At 43.1% G+C, this 19,605-nt stretch overlaps 1 protein-coding gene across 1 annotated transcript; it reads left to right on the forward strand.

The window, feature by feature from the left end:
- The first annotated feature begins 1,322 nt into the window (after nucleotides 1–1,322).
- Nucleotides 1,323–19,334, forward strand: ALG6 (ALG6 alpha-1,3-glucosyltransferase). The gene is made up of 15 exons (XM_058843068.1): nucleotides 1,323–1,463; nucleotides 3,717–3,830; nucleotides 6,689–6,773; nucleotides 8,523–8,612; nucleotides 9,257–9,345; nucleotides 11,017–11,099; nucleotides 11,723–11,787; nucleotides 13,633–13,818; nucleotides 14,013–14,106; nucleotides 16,104–16,189; nucleotides 16,556–16,640; nucleotides 17,672–17,742; nucleotides 18,017–18,085; nucleotides 18,493–18,691; nucleotides 18,852–19,334. Exons 2-15 carry the CDS (start codon nucleotides 3,749–3,751, stop codon nucleotides 19,044–19,046), a joined length of 1,479 nt encoding a protein of 492 aa, XP_058699051.1. The 5' UTR covers nucleotides 1,323–1,463; nucleotides 3,717–3,748; the 3' UTR covers nucleotides 19,047–19,334.
- Nucleotides 19,335–19,605: the final 271 nt, after the last annotated feature.

A 19,605-nucleotide genomic window follows, 5' to 3' on the forward strand; every position in this document is an offset into this window, starting at 1 on the left:
TGTCCAAAGAATTTGCACTCAAAAATGGTTGGGATAGGGGAAAATCAGCATTGGAAAAACATCAAGGAAGAAAAGCCATCTCTGGTGTTACGCAATGTTATATTTATAGTGCTTGTATCTTTTAAAAATAATCTGTACACCTGAAAAAGAAAATTATAAATCACTTGGTTTTCCAGCAATCTCTGTTTAGTTTAATATTTCTGTTGTAAGTGATCAGACATTTTTTAACCACATTTGCTTTTTGGAGCAGCTGTGTTTAAATCCATCACAACTTTCAGCCCTGGGATTCCAGCCCAAGGACAGCACTGCTGCCAGCTCACCTGGCAGGTGTAACCATGAAACCCTCAGTATGTGGTGTTAGCTTTAAGAATAATCCATTTTCAATTCAGTTTCATGTCCTGACCTCAGTCAGACACACAAAGAGAAGACAAGACCAGGTTGGATGGGGTTTGGAGCAGCCTGGGATAGTGGAAGGTGTCCCTGCCCATGGCAGGGCGTGGAATGAGATGATCTTTAAGGTCTCTTCCAACCCGGACCATCCTGTGGTTCTCTGATTTCTGTTATGCTCTGTGCTTTGTCAAGACCTTCAAGAGAATCAGAAAGGGTAAGACTGAAAGCTTTAAAAGCGAGGCCTATGGTGCATCTCAGGGAGATTCAGAGTGTTATTTGGAGACACTCGAGGCTGTCTGGACACAACTCTGTGCCAGGGATGGCCCTGCCTGAACAGGGAGGTGCCACCAGATGACCCCACTGTGGTCCCTTCCAGCCCGAGATCCATAAAGCCATGAGCTTTATGTACCAATTGGTTCCCAGATATAATATCCAAAGGCTGAGGAGCTGCTCCCCAGCTGGCTGGCATAGTAGAGAAACATGAATTCAACCCCAACATGGAAGGGATCTTAAAGTCCATCCAGTGCCACTCTTGCCATGGGCAGGGACACCTTCCGCTATCCCAGGCTGCTCCAAGCCCTGTCCAGCCTAGCCTTGGACACTTTTAGGGATCCAGGGGCAGCCCCAGCTGCTCTGGGCACCCTGTGCCAGGGCCTGCCCACCCTCACAGGGAACAATTCCTGCCCAATATCCCACCTAACCCCGCCCTGTGGCAGTGAGAACCATTCCCCCTTCCCCTATCACTTGTCCAGAGCCCCTGTCCAGCTCTCCCGGAGGTTTCCCTGGAGCTTTCTCTCTTCCCGGAGCAGGCGGCAGCGCTGGCAGCGCGGCCCCGGCCATGGCGGAGCTCCCTGAGGCGCTCCCGCCCCGCGCACGCGCACAGCCCGCCCGGAAGGCGCCGCGCAGGCGGAAGCGCGCGCGCCCGGCCCGAGCCCGGTGAGAGCCCCGGGCGGGACGGGCTGAGGGGAACCGGGGAACCGAGAGCGGGGGAGCGGGGAACCGAGAGCGGGGAACGAGAGCGGCAGCGGGGGCTGAGCGGCTCAGGGAGGTGCGGCCGCTGCGCGGTGACGAGGGTGAGCGCGGTCAGGGGGCTGTGGGGTGAGCGCGGTCAGGGGGCTGTGGGGTGAGCGCGGTCAGGGGCTGTGGGGTGAGCGCGGTCAGGGGGCTGTGGGGTGAGCTGCCTCAGGGCGCTGAGGGGCTGAGGAGGCTGAGGGGGGCCAAGGAGAGCGGGTCGGGGAGGTTTAGGGGGCTGAGGGGCGGCAGGGCCCCGCTGGTGGCCGGGGGCAGCTCGGGTGGGCTCGCAGCTCGGCCCCGGTGTGAGCCCCACAGCCCCGGCCCGCCCTGAGGGCACAGCGAGGTGTGAGAGGGAAGGGTGAGGAATAAAGGCGTCTCCTGACAAGGATTTGGGAAACAGCAAGGTTGTAGGCAAGTGTTGCTTGGAGAAATGAAATTCTTCATTCGCTTTGTGCGTTTTTCAGCTGCTGAAACGTGTGCTGACACCTCTTTTAAAACAAGTGATATTCAAGGGTCGTGCTGGGTTCTGTCAGCCTCCTTGGGCCAGGAGTGGGTGGTTTGTATTTGTGTTATTTATCTGAGCCTTCATCGTAGGCAGTGTGGAAGGATAGCATGTTTTTTTGGGATTTATTTAGCTGTGATTTTCACCTCATGCTTACAGGTGGGATCTTGAGAAACCCCCCCAGGTGTTGCACATCCAGAGGAAGGTGAAAAGTTTGGGATTGGCCAAACCGCCTTTATCATCCTCTAAAAATTATTCCTTGTCTAACATTGTTCCCCACAGGATACCAAGAATTGAAAGTTCTGTGCTTTAGAATCTAATAAAAACGTGGCTTTTTGTTATGAGTAGTATGGGATAATTGCTAAAGGTGAAAAATAAGGAGGAAAGAATACTTCAAGAGCCACTTTTGAGAGCAGAGAAAAACTCAATATCCCAGAAAACAATTGTTATTCCAAATGTAGGGAATAGCAAAAGTAAACGAGCAGAACAGAGATGGGAGAGTCTGTAGGTGAGGCTGGTGCTATGTAATAATTAAGAAGATTTAATTAATGTTATGTCGAGATAGGATGGACAAATATATCTTTTATTTAGATGAAAGTGTCTCCCCTGTGGCACAGGCACAGGTGAAAACATGCAAATATCAGTGTTCACCTTCCTACCCATAGATGGAGATCTGCTGCCACAGATTTATATTATTAATTAACTTCTTTTTTCCCCTTGGTGGTGGTGTTGGGTCACACCTTTCTGTGAATAGTAAATAAATATGGGTGGGGCTGGAGAAGAATAACCATCCATGCCTTGGATGTTGCTTGTCTGGTACTAAAACAGCAGCTCAGTGCTTCTGCTGTATGGGATTTTTGTTTTGGTCAGTAACAAGTGAATTAAACTCAAATCAAATGATGCTTTTTCTGCAAGGAAAGGCTGTGGCAGTTGTACCCTTCAAGACTGGAGTAATTCCTTCCTCACTTTATTCCTAGTTCAGGCTAAAAATTCTTTGATTCTTTGGGTCGAAGTCTGCATGTTCTGTAGTTAGGGGCCCTAACCCTAACCTCTCCCTACAAAAACTAATAAACTATTATAAAAATAATAACTAATTTAAAATCCCAAGTTTTATCTCTACATTATCAATAAAAAAAAAAGTCAAACAAAAATACCCCACATTCTAAAAGTTTTATTCTAATACTTCTTTTAATTTTATAAATAAAATTTTCTTCATACCTTTTAAATTTTAAACCTATTTTACCCTCCTCCTAATGCATATCTCCCTACAAAAAATTAGTAAGTACACTAATAATTTTAACCAACAGTAAACCCACCACATTATTTAGTACATTAACTAAAAAACTCAAATCAACGAACCTAAACCACTACATGTTTTGAGGGTTTTTTTTAGTTGTTTGTTTTGTTTTTGTTTTTTTTTTTTTGCATAGGGCAACATAATATTTTTTCTGGTTTCTTGGCAATATTTCTTACTTTTACTGGATTCTTAATGTGGTGAAATAAGCCTGGTGGGACATCAGTCCTGTTGCTTTTTGGGGGTAGAAGGATGGAAAATAACATCTCCTGATGCTAATAAACTTTTAAATAACTTTTCTTTTGTTTAAACCAGCAGTGGTGCCTATACCAGACTTTGCATAATCTGGCCATGGTGAGAAGTGGCATGAACTTAATCCTGGGCCATTTATTCACTTTTTAAACCCCTGTGCTTGTTAATAATGCAGTGAGTTATTAAGGGAGGGATTGTTTAGCAGTAATGGCTGAGGACAGAAGCCTGGCTGGTGCTGTAGCAATGCTCCTGCTGTGTTCCCAGGTCCCTGGAGTGTCCCAGAAGTGTCTCCAGCCATGGAGAAGTGGAGCCTGATGACAATCACGGTGTTGCTGGCACTCACCGTGCGCTGGGCTGTGTCCCTGGGCTCCTACTCAGGTAAGGCACCTGCACAGGCTGCAGCAGCCTCAGGGAAAGGGGTTATGGGGTGTGTGAGAAATGAAAATAAATGTTATTTATTGCTTATTTATTTTATTGTTGTTTGTATAAAATCATAAATGGGAAGCAATGTGTTATTTCAGCTGTTATATTTTAATTCCTCTCAATTTCCTTGGGAATTCCTTTTGCTTGATTTTTGAAGTGTGCCATGATTGACATCACAGTTTGGAGCAAAACACTGTAAGAAGCCACCATAACTTTTTTTTTTTTGGTGGTGCTGATGATCATTAATGTTTTAGGATCAATATCTGGCTCTTTTCCCCTGTGCCTTTATTTGCAGAATATTGCAGTCCACTTGTACATTTGCCTCATAGTGTCTTTTAAATTCTGTAGCAGATACAACCTTATTATTTATATTTTAATTTAGCTTATATTTAGCTAATCCTGGTGCTAATGAAGACAGTGCAGAGGTGACATGGAGTGAACAATGGCTCTGCCTTGTAGCTGTACCTCCTTAAGTTTGTTTACAGCAGGAGCCAGAGCTACATTCTGGTAATGGATGAGTTTTCCTCCTCCCTGTGTCAGAAAGCTTGCAAAGAATTAGCAATTCTTCCTTCCTTCCCAAGCCTCCCAGTTCCATTCCCACACTTGGAATAAGCTTGCACAAGGCTTGCTCTCTGCAGATTTAATAAAAGATAAAAAATTAACCAATGCTTTCAATCCTCATCAGCCCAAAGAGTCACAAGTTAAATTTTACTCTGGTTTTTGAGCCTCATCCCCTGAGTAGCTGGAGCTGCTCAGAAACATTCTGCTGATTTTAGCTGGTGATTCTGGCTTTCATTTTTTGAAGAATTTGCTTGAAGATGAATTGCATTTCCAATTGTTTTGGTTTGAGTTTTCTTTCTCAAAATGCCATTTCTGAGAGATCTGTAGGTAACTGAGGATTTTACCCATCTCTAAGCATGAAGCACCCTGTCTTTAGGCAAACACTGAATTTCTCTTGCCATGCAAGAGGATTTATTTAGAATTCCGTTGCTAACTAGATTTTTGTAAGTTGATTTAATTTCAAACCAATCAAGATTGTGGGAGAGAGTCTAAAATAAAGTCTGAGCTAAAATAACAATTTTTGAATCTTATTTCCTCCACAGTGCTGATATAACTGCTCTTGGAATAGGAAAAGCTGAATCTGATCCAGTCCAGCAAATTATTAAAGCTTAACTTTGAGCATTGGCTGGCTGTAAAAAGACAAATCCTGGTGTTGGAGCTCTCAAACACATAAATCCACTGGGATTAATTTTATTTTCTCTTTAACTTCTTACAGATGTGACAAACTTTTAATTCCACCCTCATTTACTGTGCACCCTTGGATCTCTGTCTCATTCCCACCCTGTTCCTTGCCATCAGCTTGCTTTTGGATCTGTCTCTGGAATTAAATGAAAAAGCAGAAGCTAATTCCTGCTTTTGAAAAGTTACCATTAGAAATGAGCTGGTCTTGGAGAATTATTGAGGAAAAATTTGGTTTCATAGGTTAATGCTTTATTTTTTTAATGCATTGCCAAACTCCTGCTAAATACAGGTGTTGAGAGGCAGCTTCAAACCCTTAAAAAAATCTGTTCCCAGGTAAACAATAAAACTGAATAAGATCACTACTTTTAAGGTATTTGTGAGCCTCTTAAAATAAAATATTCCAGTTTTATTAATTTTTAACTCAGTTTTTCTGTGTACTTGGTGTTTTCTGTAGATGGAAGCTAAATGTGCATTGTCAAACAAACTGATCAGTAGCTGGCTTTTAATAATCAAACCTTTGGATTAAGATCTTTTGATCATTCTGAAGGCAATTAATTTTTTGTCATCCCTTTTTTCCCCCCTAGAGATTGAGAAATTGATACACACACAGACACTCTAAAATCTGGGTAATATCTATTTTGTATTTCAATAATCCAGTGGCAGATTCTTTGTTCCACTGGACTTACAGCTACAGAATTGACACTGATGAAACTCCAGTGACCTGACTTCTTTGAGAAACTTTAAGCTGAATGTGTGAGAGTGGAGATAATCTGCTTTCTCCACCACCCAGGGAGAAATTAGCAGAGATAAGAGGTCCTTTCCACTTTCTGGGAATAAATTGCACATTGCTGAGCTCGTGGGATTCCCACAAACATAGATCATGGGTAAAACCAGAGATGGCTTTCCTATATTTTAAAGAACCTCTTAAATCTCTGTCTGGCTCATGTCAATATTTCACTGGGAGCACAATCAGTTGCTGTTCTCAATGATCAGGTTAATAGAAGTAAATAAACTCTGGGAAGATGCTTTGCATGCTGCCATTATCACAGTTAGGCTTCCATCAAGGGGAGTATTTGATATCTGAAGTATTTGCATTGATAAAGCTTTTTTTTTCCCCCCATGAAAATGGCAAATAATAATATTATAATATTAATAATAAGGTACCATGACATAGCTGAAACACAAGTGAGAATATTGACAATTATCACATAGCAAGGGAGTGCAGCAGTTCCCACAGAATCACTGTAACATGTCCATTATGTGCATTTTCCTAGTTCAGGGGAAGTACCACATTTTTCATCTGCACTTGGAAATGATTTTTTTTGTCAGATGAGGAAGCAGTTCTTCACAGCAGAGTATCTTGATAAATGCTCATTGCAGAAATCTCCAGAAAGCCAAAAGAACACATAACTTTTTTTTTTCCTCTCTGTTAGGCTGCATGATGAGGTCTCTATTTGCCCTCAATATAGAGAAATGGAGAATAAAATTAGTAATTAATATGCAATACATAACTGGGGGAAAGCAATCTATAAACTAAATAATGTCCTAAATGCTGTGTGCTCTCTTTTCAGGGGCAGGAAAACCACCCATGTATGGAGACTACGAGGCTCAGAGGCACTGGCAAGAAATCACCTACAACTTACCCATCAGGCAGTGGTAGGTGGTGCTTACAAAGGGAGAATGGGAGCAAATCCTGCTTGGATTTTACACCTCTGAGTTCACTGTTTGCCCCCATGATCCATGAGATTTTTAATTGTGGGAATTCTGGGTTCTAGATTTATAGTGAGCTTCATTTGTACAGATCACGTGAAACAGGAGGAGAATTATTCTAAATATTTTATTGATTTTTTTGCATTAGTCCTAATATTCTTCAGAGGAAAAAATTTAGTCCATGTATGTGCTACAATCCAAACTGGAATATACTGGAATTCCAGCCCATCTTCCAGCAAGGACAGAGGTGTGTGTGTGTGGTGTAATTTTTTCCCTGGCTGTCTGTTGGGCAACAGACTAATCTGACAAAATAGAAAATGAATTCACTTGTGATCTGTAAATACACATGAACTCTGCAGATGGCTCTGTCTAGTGACCTCAGATCATCCTCCTGTTCCTATATTATCATTTTTGTCCTTTTTTTTTCTGGGATATCCAAACCCTGCCTGTGCCAGAGTTGGGATAAGAGGTGTTACATAACAATGGAGTTGGCAGCTCTGATCCAGTCTGCTACACTGAGCTGTGTCTCCTTAAAATTAGGAGTTATAGCAGCCAATATTGCCAGGCATTCCCAGGGGCCAGATCAGACACTGCTGCAGGCTGGCTTTAGCTGAGGGACTGCCAGGTGGGCACCTTGGGCTTGTATTTGCTCTCTGGTTTTATAATTGATGTAATTTTATATTTATAATTGAAGGTTTTTTTGGGTTGGGTCTGCTTTGGGAATTGGATCTTGAATACAGCAAAGTGGGTGTTTGGAAAAACACATCTTGGCTGATGTGCAAGGGATTGAATTCTAGAATTTAAATATTTCTGGTTTATATTATTCTTTAAAGTCTTAACATTATTTACTAAAGGCTGCTTTAGGAGCATCCTTTCTTATTCTACTGCTAATTAAAGCTCTGAAAGCTTCCTTACTAAATATTACTGGATATATAGGGGTTGTTTTTCTTTTTTAAATTGAAAACTTTATGGAAAGTAAAATGAAAAAATAAAGCCCCAAAACTGGCAAGTTCCCTGAAAGTTGCAAGCTGTGACATTCTGCATGAAGAATCTGCACTGCCTTGGCAGGAGCAATCTTGAATTGTAGGATGAGAGGCAGAGATGCAACTCAAAGAAAAGTGATTTATCATCAGTTCAGAAGACACTTCAGGCAGCTCATAAAGAATTCAAGAAATATCATTTACTATTATAAATGTCAAAAATCGGCTGCATTTGAAGAGAGGAAGTGGAAAAGCCAAGAGCCAGCCCCGTGGCAGTGGGAGTGTTTCACTGGGAGATGGGAAGGGGCTGCTCCTCATTGCTGGAACTTTTCCTTGGACAAACCCCTCTGATCTCATTTGTCAGAGGTGACTTCATTTTATCAGTGCCACAGAATTCCTGACACAACAGAATCCCAACTGGGAAAACACTTTTCCTTCCTTTCACCTGGGTTTGGAGGTAGAACCAGGAGTTTCCCTCTCCACTCTAGTGAGCTGTAGCAGCTTTTTTTTTTTTGCAAACACAAATGTGTGAAGTCTGCGTCACCTTTGTTGTAATTTTGTTGCTTGAGTCTTATTTAATGTGAAGTAAAATGTTGCAGGTATAGATGTTGCCACCTTCTATTTTGGATTTGGAATACATTTAATACTTGGCCTTTTCCTTGGGTCAAAACCAAGCTGGAAATGTAGTCTTTAAATTGAATTTTATTTTTTCTAGGTACTTCAATACAAGTGACAACAACCTGCTGTACTGGGGCCTCGATTACCCACCTCTCACTGCCTATCACAGTTTTGTGTGTGCTTACATGTAAGTTCAGTGATTTAAATCCTCTTACATTTTTCTTTCTGGATATTCAGCTTTCCCTACAAGCCACTGCTGGGATGCCCAGGGAAAAGTGCTGCAGGAACAGGGGGCATTGCCTGGGAAAGCTCTCGTGTGTGCAGGGCCCAAGTGACATTTGATGAGTGGATATCATGTAAATAGAATTCTGTTATTGGAATACTTTTTCCACAAGGGCTTTGCTGCTGTTGGAATGAGACTTATGGAATAAGAATGTAGGTTAAAGTGCACAGGCACAGCTATGTGGGGCATCTATGTGAACTGTAAATGGTTTATATTTAATACTTAAGCATGAAAGGTATTTACAATTGTTTTTTTTTAAAGTCCCTGGAACCAGACTGGAGGTGGTTATCTTGTCCTAATAAATATTGTATTCCATTTTTACTGTTTCCAAAGGTTATTTTTGTTTAATTGTGGAACAGTCTATAGTGTAAACTGATCTAGTGGTGAGGAAAAGCTTTCATTGATCACTATTGCTCTCTGAAATATTTCTTCTCATTCATCTTCATTCTTGGAATCTGCTCCTGTGTGTGTCATCTTTATTGCTGCAAGGAGTGTAAAGGGAAATGAGAAGTGTCTGCATTTTGATGTGTCTGTACTTTGTTTTACAGTGCAAAGTTAATAAATCCTGATTGGGTTGCTCTGCACACCTCTCGGGGCTATGAGAGTCAGCCCCATAAGTTATTTATGCGTACAACAGGTAAGAAGATTATATTTCCTTGGGATCATCCTGCACATTTGTCTTGCTTACTAATTCAGCATGTTTAATATGCAGCTTCTCTGTCTTTACTGGTTTATTCTCAGGTTTTTAATTGGGTGGCTTTGCAGGTCCATTTCTGAGCCAAATTCCTGCATTATTTCCTCTTCTGCTGTCATTTGTGAAGCTGATAAATATAAAATATAGAAGCAAGTTTTCAACCCAATTAATTAATGAAAAACTCAAAACCACAACTACTCTTTGTAGCATAAACCCACTTTTTAAATTTTGAAAATATTCTTGTTTTCCCTTCTATTCTGATAAAGAGTCTTTTTATTTTTAGCTTAACTTGGTTTTTATTGTAAAATTATTTTCCATGTAGCCTGGCATTTACTGACTTAACCTCTGGAGGTATCATAGATCTTCATTAGGAGCCGATCTCAGAGGCAGAGATATTTGATATTATTACTGTGAGCAAAAAAAGTAAAAATTTATTTTACTACTTGTATTCTAAATTTGTCCTACACCACTTGATTATTTTGAACAGCAAACAAATGAACTGAAGAAGATTTTTACCATAATTTAGTAGCTGCAACAGTAGGGACAGCAAACAATGTGGCCAATGAACTCTTGTTTCTTGTTGCTATTTTCTTTCATTTGAAATGTCTTTTGCTTTTTCTAACACAAAATGCTTTCTGATTGCAACAGCAGAATTTGTTGTTCATCAATAGCTTTCCTGGACTTCACAAACCTCTCAGTCTGCTCTCTGGTAATTGATTGAATCGAAAAAAAAAATAAAAATCACTAGTATTTAATTACCCTTGAAATGGTCTTTATTAATTTTGAAATCAACTCACTTGACACAACACTGATGGATCTGGAGAGCTGATAAACACTTTTTAACAGGGGCCATTAGAAGAGTGCATTAAAATAATTCAGGGTGGTCAATGGCAGCTTTATTTTAAGCATCAGTGTATTTGTTTTGCTAACACCTTGGGTACGTTTGTTTAGCTGTGGCTTAAGCTGGCAAAACAATTCAGCCCTGGATAACTGAAGTATTTAAACATCTCCTTTCCCTCTTGGAGCCACTGCACATCTGCTGGAAGTGGTTTGTAGAAATAATCTGAGTTTTTTCTTGAGTTTTTAAGACAACTCCAGAAGAGTTCACATGCTGGACATACCCTGGGCAGGGGAACCTGCTGGCTCCGTTTTCCTCTCCCCTCTCACAAATCCTTGCTATAGGCAGGTGATCAAAGCCAAATCCCTTTCAGTCTCTTTATCCCCATCCCTGGTAATTCCCACAGAGATTGGGATAATCTGGAGTTTCTCCCCTGTGCCCCAGCCCCTCTGGCCTGTCCCAGAACCTGGTGCAGGCAGGGCTGATTTCTTTGGGCCATTCCCGAATGCCTGCCCTGCCTGTGGCATGTGAGGAACTAGAGAGTGACTGAGGCTGTGCCAGGAGCCAGGACAGCTGAACACGTGGAAGCAGCAGCTCTGGGACATCAGAAATGAGCCTTAGAAACATTAACAAGATCAAATTCTGTAGACCTGGTGCTTTTTGTCCTTTGAAGTGGAACTGCCCAGTTTATTTCTGATATTTTGATGTTTGTTTGCCTGTGTTTTTTTTTCCCCTTGTGGGAGGATTCTAATGGAAAGTTAATCTTTATTTTTCAGTGTTTGTTGCTGATTTGCTGGTTTATATCCCTGCAGTTATTTTATATTGTTTTTCCTTGAAAGAAACATCTGCTAAAAAAAAGGCAAGTACCTGGTGTGTGTAAATTAAACAAAGAAAACACTGTTAGAACAGGGTAGAAATGTAACACTGAGTTAATTAACACCTAGAACACCCTGATGGCTTCCATGTAAAACTGATGACAGCCACTATAGCTCATGGTATAGGCTTTTCACTTAAAAGCATAAAAAAAGCCTTTGTTTTATCTTACAGCAATTATTTTAAGACTTTTAATAATAAAATTTTCCATTGATTTATTACTTAAGTAGTAAATAAACAAAAATGAAAAGATTTGTGGTGTGGCCGGGTGGGATTTGGGAACTGCTTTTTCTTGAACACTCCTTACAGTAGATTTTGGGAAAAAAAGTCTCCTGATTTTTGGAGTGGTTGAAGATAGGTGTAGGTGATCTTTGAGCTAATGTAAAGGGCAGACAATATTCAATATTTTCTCATTTATGGCAAATATTTATCCTTTTTTTATTCCTCAAAATATTCCTGACAGATTATTATTATTTGTAGAGAATAACATTCCTATGTATAGGATGCACCTTGGAGGGGCACATTTTTGTACTGGAGAAGTTCCTCTGTCTAATGTCTGATTTTGGACTAATTATTGTTCCCCTCCCTTTTTTTGGTTCTTTTTGCCAGGTTTCCAGTGCTCTCTGCATCCTGCTGTACCCAGGCCTCATCCTTATCGACCATGGGCACTTCCAGTATCCTTGTTCTGCATGGAAATATGGAAATGAATCCCTGGTTATGGAATTTTATAGGTGCTCCTTAGCACTTGTTAGCTGAGCACGGGGTGATTTCTGTGTGCAAAGCCATCTGGGGGGTTCTGCCCACCCCAAACAGAGATATCACAGGAAGCTGCAAGTCTGAAACATATTGGAGATAAAAATTATTGATATTGGCACAAATCAATCCCAACATGAATATCATTCTTCCCATGCCTCCAGCTCATCTCCCTGTCAGTCACTTGGCAATCAGTGGGGTTGTGACAGGGAGGAGAGTGATGGGCTGTGCTCCTGTGATTTGTGTGTGCACAGGGAATCCCCTCAGCTCTTCCTGGGATGGCAGTGGCAGGTGGAGCTGTGTGAAATGTTCAGCTCAGGAGAAGCTGCCCTCCTGCCTTGGCTGCACAGCTCAGGGAGGTGGGTTCAGGCCTGGCTGCTCCGTGGTGCTGTTGGGCACCTGCACAGGGGCTCTTTGTTAATAACAGCCCTGGTTTATACTGGTTTTGTATAGAACAGGCCAGGGCTGGGGGTGCAGCAGCTGCTGTGGGGGCAGGGATTTCCTGCAGGGTTCTGTGCCAGCCCTGCCACTCTGAGGTGACCAACGCTGCCCTCTGAGCACCTCCAGCAAGTCAGAGGTTTGTTTCTCTGAGCTGCTGCACCTCGGCAAGATCAGGGCCTCTCAGTGTGAGTTTGCTGATGTGAAATCAATGAGGTGTCAAATACACCTGGTGATGTGGAGTGGGAAATGTGAGTGGGCTGAGAGCTCTGTGGGCAAGGATGTGTTGTCACAGCTGCTTAGGTTGACAGAGGGAAAACAAAATATTGTGACATTTCTGACAATACAAGAAATACAAGGGACTGTTTACAAGGGATGGAGTGACAGAACAGGAGGCAATGGCTTCCCACTGCCAGAGGGTGCATTTGGATTGGATATTAGGGAGAAATTCCTCCCTGGGAGGGTGGGCAGGCCCTGGCACAGGGTGCCCAGAGCAGCTGTGGCTGCCCCTGGATCCCTGGCAGTGCCCAAGGCCAGGCTGGAGCAGCCTGGGACAGTGGAAGGTGTCCCTGCCATGGCAGGGGTGGCACTGGATGGGCTTTAAGGTCCCTTCCAGTTCAAACCGTTCTGGGATTCTGTGTTTATTGGTTGAGCTAAATTTTTCAAAAAACAAGGGAAACCAAAGCTAATACTTTATTGCAGTTTAATAGTAAGTTTAGCTTAGTCTCTTCAAAATCTTCTGAGCTTGGGAAGCTCTTTTCAAAGTCACAAGGCATTAACATTGTTTTAGCAGCTATCACTCATTGTTTGAGCAGGATCAGCAGTCAGGGAACTGGACATGGATGAGGGTGCCTTGTGTGTGTAACAGAACCACAAACCCCTCAGAAGTCCTTGAACTAAGTTATACATAATTTAAATGCTGACATATTTGAGTATTTTGCACTTGCCTTGTGAGAGCTGGAAGGGAAAGCTCATGAGAGCTTTATCATTGCTCATGTAAATACCAAGAAGAAAATGTTGCTTGTTGCAGAGATCTGTCACTGTCACCAAAAGCTGGGTTGGCTGAATACATGTTACATGTGTAATTAACACACACAGAATTTGCCTGGGCAAGCTCTGAATCAAACTTTGGAAATATAAAAATAACACTTTCAATGGAAGTAAATTTTTCTTTATCTCTGGGGGCAACATAGTCACAACTTGCAAATGTGTTCTTAAAACTAACATGGCAAAACCCATTTTACAAGCTATTTCTGCTTTCCCTCAGGGCATTAATTGCTGCCTTCCAGAAGTGAGATGTGTATCTTGTCCTTGACATAAAAAACCATATACAACTCAGTGAGCCTTGGCTTGGCCTTGTGGGCTGTCCTTTGTTTGTCCCATGACTGGGATCTCCTGGGCTCCGTGACGTTTTGCTTGGCCTTAAATTATAAGCAAATGGAGCTCTACCATTCCCTGCCCTTTTTTTGCTATTTACTTGGAAAGTGCTTCAAGAAGGGACTGAAAGGAAAGGGGTAAGTGGCTTTAAAGTGTTTTATCTTCCTCAGGAATCGGCCTGGCACGGGGAGCGGGGTGCACGTGGGCATTGCTGGATTCATTTCTGTGGGAGGCAGCTGTGTGATGTGCTGCAGTCCTGCAGGATGAGCATTGCTGCTGATTTCTGGGCAGCACTGCTGGCTTGCAGTGCTGATGTGCTGTCCTGTTGCAGGTTGGTGCTCTTGGTTAAACTGGCAGGGACAGTGCTGTTGTCCTTCGCTGCCTGCTGGCTCCCGTTCGGCACCGACGTGGAACAAATCATGCAAGTACTCAGAAGACTCTTTCCCATTGACAGAGGCTTGTTTGAGGCATGCATGTTTTCTTCTCCCACCCACTGCCCTGTCCTGTATTCTTAGATCCCTGGAGAAACCTTCAGCCTGACCTTTAGGATTTCATGGGGGAGACGCAGCGCAGGGCGAGTAACTCGAGACGGCTTCTTCAGCAGTCGTTTCTTGCCAGTTATTTAATCCAGTGTTTAACCCCAGCTCAGCTGGCATCTTCCAGGATATTATACCAGGAGACAACACTTATCCCATCATCAAACCCATACTTCAATCCATACATTTTTCCATTGAAATAGATTCCATAGTAATTGACAGTGTCACAAGATGTAACCTTGAAAGTCAACGGCTTCAGCCTCTTGGGTTCTGCTCCCCTCTTTTCAATGGGACTAATTATTTGTTTTTAAATAATTTTTAAATGGTGTTTTAGATACAGCCTAGAACCTCCTTTTTGACTCGCCTTGTGCAGTTTCCACAATATTTTCCTAAAGTTCTAGGCCACTTCTGCTTTTGGTTTTGCTCAGGCTGTGGACACGCCCACGCTGAAGGTGCTGAGCCTTAATCCAGTAAATTCCTCATTTACCAAATGGCAATGCTGCAGAAATTTGGAATAAAAGAAAGGTTCTCAGGTCACAGGGAGCTGCTGCTGTTTTAACTGGGGCACGAGTCAATATTACACTTTTGACAGCAGATTCTCAATTTCAGGTTTAACCCAGAAAACGAAGCTTTGAATTTCCAGGTTGTGGCAGGGATTAAAGCAAACTCTCATGTAGTTTGATTAATCTTAATTATTCTTTTAATCTTTTTTAGGTGTAAATAGTATCACAACTGGCACTTTTTTTCCCAAAAAAGTTAGTGCTGATGTACCAAAGGCAATGGAAGTGTTCTTAGTGTATTCTATGCTAGCTTATTTTAAAAAAACCCCAACAAACACCAAACAACCTCTCCAAAAAAGACACTCTCAAAAAAACCCAGTGAACCTTTTCCTTGAGAATTATTTGGAATTTATAAAGGAATAATTTTTCTCACCACACCTTTTATTCAGTATCAAGTTTAAAAATAAAATCTTTAAATGACAATAACCAATGAGTCTGAAAGAGCTGGAAGATTTTAGTCTAATATTAGCCCAAATATTTTCTGAGCTGCTCAGGGCAGTGACTTGCTGGATGCTGATGGAGATAAAATGAGAATTTGTCCACGTAAGCAGCGCTCAGTAACTTGGCCTGGGGTGTGACAGGTTGTGTGCAGCTCCCATTTGCAGCCCAGGGTGTGCCAGTTCCCATTTGCAGCCCGGGAACACTTGCTGGTGGCTGGAAAATCAGCCTGGCTGTGAGGAGGAGGAGGAGGAGGAGGTTGCTGGTGCTGCCAGGGCTGTGTTCCCCGGAATCCCCGGCAGATTCCGGGCGCTGGCAGCGGGGACCGAGGGGGCTCAGTTGCTGCTGGGAGTTGTGTCTACACAGCTGTGCCTCCAGCAGCTGTCTGGGGATGAGTTTCACCAGCAGGAGAGCTGCAGTTACAAATTTAATTTTGAAAGTGATCCTAGCACAAGTGCTAATGTCTTTAGACTTCTTGATTTATTGGGGGTTAACCCTGTCAGTGCTAGTGAGCAGCAAGCACAGGCAGGTACAGGGGGAAAAGTGCAGCACAGAGTGGGAAAGGGTTCATGTGGGCCAGGGTTTACTCAGGGACAGCCTTAACTCCACAAAACTTCTGCTCTCGTGGGTTAAGTTGTGGTCTCTTGTGCTGAAGAACTATTTCTCACTTATTTTAGAGCATGTTTTAATTGGGTCTCTTGAAACTTTGCATTTTTGAAGAGCAGAATCATCCCCAGTGCATCTGAGAACGTGATGTACACCTGCAAGTGTTATCTGCACTCTCATGGTAGAAACCAAACAATCCCCACCTCCCAAGCCCCATTGCTCCCACAAACATGAGTGTAATTATATAGAATTATCACTGATTACCTTTTTATTTCCTTCCAGGATAAAGTAGCCAATATTTGGTGCAGTCTAAGTGTCCTTATAAAGATAAAGAATGTAATATCCCCTCGAACTCAGCTAAAACTCAGGTAAGACATAACTGGAGTGCCTTAGGTAGTTTTTATCTGCAATATTTTTTGCAAGAGGAGTAAATCTTCTCAAACTGTGTTCTTTCCTATACTCTATTTTTCTGCCAGGTCATGAGAGAGAAATACTGGGAATATTTATGACTGAAAAATTCCCTGCTTGTTTATATAGTGATTTAAGCTGCTTGGTTAAAACTGAGTTAAAATTTGCAAATTCAAAGAATTCAAATATCTTTCAATGCTCTTAAAAGTCAGAGCTCCCAGTTCTCCTTGACTCAGTGAAGAATTCAGGTCTGGCTCTGCAGAGTGAAGTGTTAATGGCTGTAGTCACTCACGTATTAAAACTGTTTTTCTTCCCCAATCCTTTAGTTTTGCTGTAACATTCCTGAGCCTGCTGCCTGCCTGTATCAAGCTCACTGTCCAGCCTTCCCTGCGAGGGTTTAAATTTGCCTTGGTGAGTGCTGGCTTTTCACTGCTCCTTGTTTTGTATCCACCACAAGCACTGGAGGGTGACCAGCAGTGCCAACAGCACTTGTGCAGGGCACAGAGGGGTGGGAGCCATCAAATGCTGAAGGAATTGGTTAAAAAGTGTTTCACTTCCTCAAATCCAGGGCTCTGACCTGTCCTTTAAACCCAGACTTGGTCCTTAAGCTCAGTTTTCTTTATTTAACTCTGTATTTTATTATCTTCCTCTGAAGAGCCTTTGGAAGATTCCACACACATTTAAACCTCATACAGAATTGGGATTTCTCCTCTTTTTGTTTGGCTTCCAAAGTGCCAGTTTTTCTTCCTTCACTGGCTGCAAAATTCCATTAAAAATTCCCCATATGGACATTGTGAGCTCGTGAGTGGTTTGAAAATATAATGATCCTCTTTTCTAAAATGTTTGCCTTCTCTTAGTCACATCATTGAATTGAAGCACATTGCCATCACTCCCATGCAAAAACTGAGTTCTCCTTGAAATCAAAAGTAGATGGAGCTGGGTTCTAAGTTTCAGAGTTACAAGATAATTTCCCTTTTTAATTTTATCACAGCATTACCTAAAATTTATCCTAAGAACTGGTTGGTTTTATGTATTTTTATTTGGTGGGGGAATAAAAAGACAATTTGTTTACTTTTTCTGTTGGCTGGTCATGATGAGGAGCAAAACTTTATGTCAAAACTGGGGGTAATTTTTACCAGGAGTGGGATTTGCCAGTGCCTGTGTGTGGGAATATTGTGATTCCTTGCTCTTGTCAGGGAAGCTGAGCAAGATTGAGGCTCTACCTGAAGGAATCTGTGACTAATTCTGGATAAACTCCCAAACGAGGTGGTTTTGGTACGTGAGGGTGGTGACAGAGCTGCTCTGGGTGCCTGGGGTTTGCACTGGAGGAAAGGCTGAAAGTTAATTAGGAAACTGAGCTCGTTTAGCAGAGCCTGTACCTGCAGACACCAAAGCAGAGCTTTGCAGTCACAGGCTGACACATCTCTGCTCTCTCTCCTAAGGTCAGCTGTGCCTTGTCATTTTTCCTGTTCTCCTTTCAAGTCCATGAAAAATCGATTCTTCTTGTGTCAGTGTAAGTAAATTATTTTTCTGTGGATAAAATTCGATCTTTTCCTCATCTTCTTATTGCATGCTGCTTTCACTTACAAATATATCAGATTTTAACAACTCTGCACATTTGCTTTTCTAAATCACTTGTAAATGAAGGTGTGCAAGGACAGCCAGGCTGGTCTGTCCTTTCAGTGGGGACAGTCAGCAGCACTGCTGTTCCATGGGGATATCCTGCATGGACTGGGAGTGCTGTTTGATGAGGGAAGAGTTGATATCTCTTTTTCTTCTCATTCCAGCCCAGTCTGCTTAATCATAAATGAAATCCCCTTTATGGCCACATGGTTTCTACTGGTGTCAACTTTCAGGTGAGTTGGAAACTCTTAAACAGAGCTGGAGAGGGGCTGGGGACAAGGGATGGAGGGACAGGACACAGGGAATGGCTCCCAGTGCCAGAGGGCAGGGCTGGATGGGATCTTGGGCAGGAATTGTTCCCTGGCAGGGTGGGCAGGCCCTGGAATAGAATTCCTGGAGCAGCTGGGGCTGCCCCTGGATCCCTGGCAGTGCCCAAGGCCAGGCTGGAGCACCCTGGGATAGTGTCAGGGTTGAAACAGGATGAGGTTTAGGATCTCTTCCAACCCAAACCCGCCTGTGATTCCATGGAAACCCTGTTCTGCCCCAGTTCTAGTAGGGATCAATGTATTTACTGGTTTTCCCTCTTCTCCCTGCATGCTGTGGGTGCCCCTGGGACACTGCTGGCCCTGGCCCCCCACAGCCTGCTGCCCCTGCTGCTGAAGGACGGGCTGCTGCTGCCCTACGCCGTCACCACGCCCGCCTTCCTGGCCGTGTGCCTGGCCTCCTTCTCCATCCTGGAGAAGACCTCAGCAGAGGACCTGCAGCTCAAGGCCTTTTCCCTTTCCCTCAAGGGTTACGTGTCCTGGTTTAAGTCCTTTCCCAGGATTGTCAGGAGCCTGGTAAGCAAATGTTATTCCTTTACCTCTTGCTTGCAGCTTTTCCAGCACTGAGGTACCGGTGCGGGGGGGGGGCTGTCGCTTTTCTGTGCCGTGAGGAGGAGTGCAGAGCACCCAGGAGTGGAGTGGCAGCTGAGCTGTGTGAGGTGTTCTTGTCTTGCAGTTCCTCCTGTCCCTGGCCCTGATGGGAGCGCTGTCAGTGCTGAGTGCTGCGGTGCCTCCTCCCCAGCGCCTGCCAGATTTGTTCCCCATGGCCGTGGCCGTGGTTTCCTGCCTCCACTTCCTGCTGTTCCTGGTGTATTTCAATGTTGTGATACTCTGGGACTCCAAGAATAGAGGGCAGAAGAAGATCAGTTAATGAAGCTGGAGCTGCAGGACTGAGAGGTGCCAGCACTGCAGAGAAACCTGTGTGTGATGGACACAACTCCAGGAAAGCCAGGAAAAACCTTTTGCTTATTTAAACACAAAGCAATCAGAGACTGTTTTAAAGGAGAAATATTTTGAAGAGCAGTGGGAATGGGATTTGATTTGTTTTCTTTGGAAGTGTCACACTTTTGTTACCATTTGTAAACCTAAAATGCCTAATAAAGGACCAAATTTTGAATTAATGCTAAAATACTCTATTAGCAAAAGCAGCATGAAGTTTTCTCCTTTCCCTGCGTAAAAAGCACAGGGAAGCAGTGCAGGTAAAGTAGAAACTCGTGCTTGGCAGCACAGAAGTTGTGCTGAGTTGCTTTGTGGCACAAACCTGGTTTGTGGCATCGGTCACTGTCCCCCTTTGCTCTGGTGTGGCTCTGAAACTGCTGCAACTCTTCAACAGTTTGGACTGAAAAGCCAAAACTTTTGGTTCTGCTGCAACAAAAGCTGAGGTGCTGCAGTGCAGTTTGAAAATACCCAAACCCCTTATTAAATTGCAC

The sequence above is a fragment of the Poecile atricapillus genome, chromosome 7 (assembly GCF_030490865.1).
Source record: "Poecile atricapillus isolate bPoeAtr1 chromosome 7, bPoeAtr1.hap1, whole genome shotgun sequence".
Taxonomy (NCBI): Eukaryota; Metazoa; Chordata; class Aves; order Passeriformes; family Paridae; genus Poecile; species Poecile atricapillus.

Coding starts and splice junctions, on each gene's coding strand:
- ALG6 (XM_058843068.1), top strand. CDS start 3,749: ATGGAGAAGTGGAGCCTGATGACAATCACGGTGTTGCTGGCACTCACC. Junction 8,613..9,256: donor AGTTTTGTGTGTGCTTACAT/GTAAGTTCAGTG, acceptor TTTGTTTTACAG/TGCAAAGTTAATAAATCCTG. Junction 11,788..13,632: donor ATCGACCATGGGCACTTCCA/GTATCCTTGTTC, acceptor ATAAAAAACCAT/ATACAACTCAGTGAGCCTTG.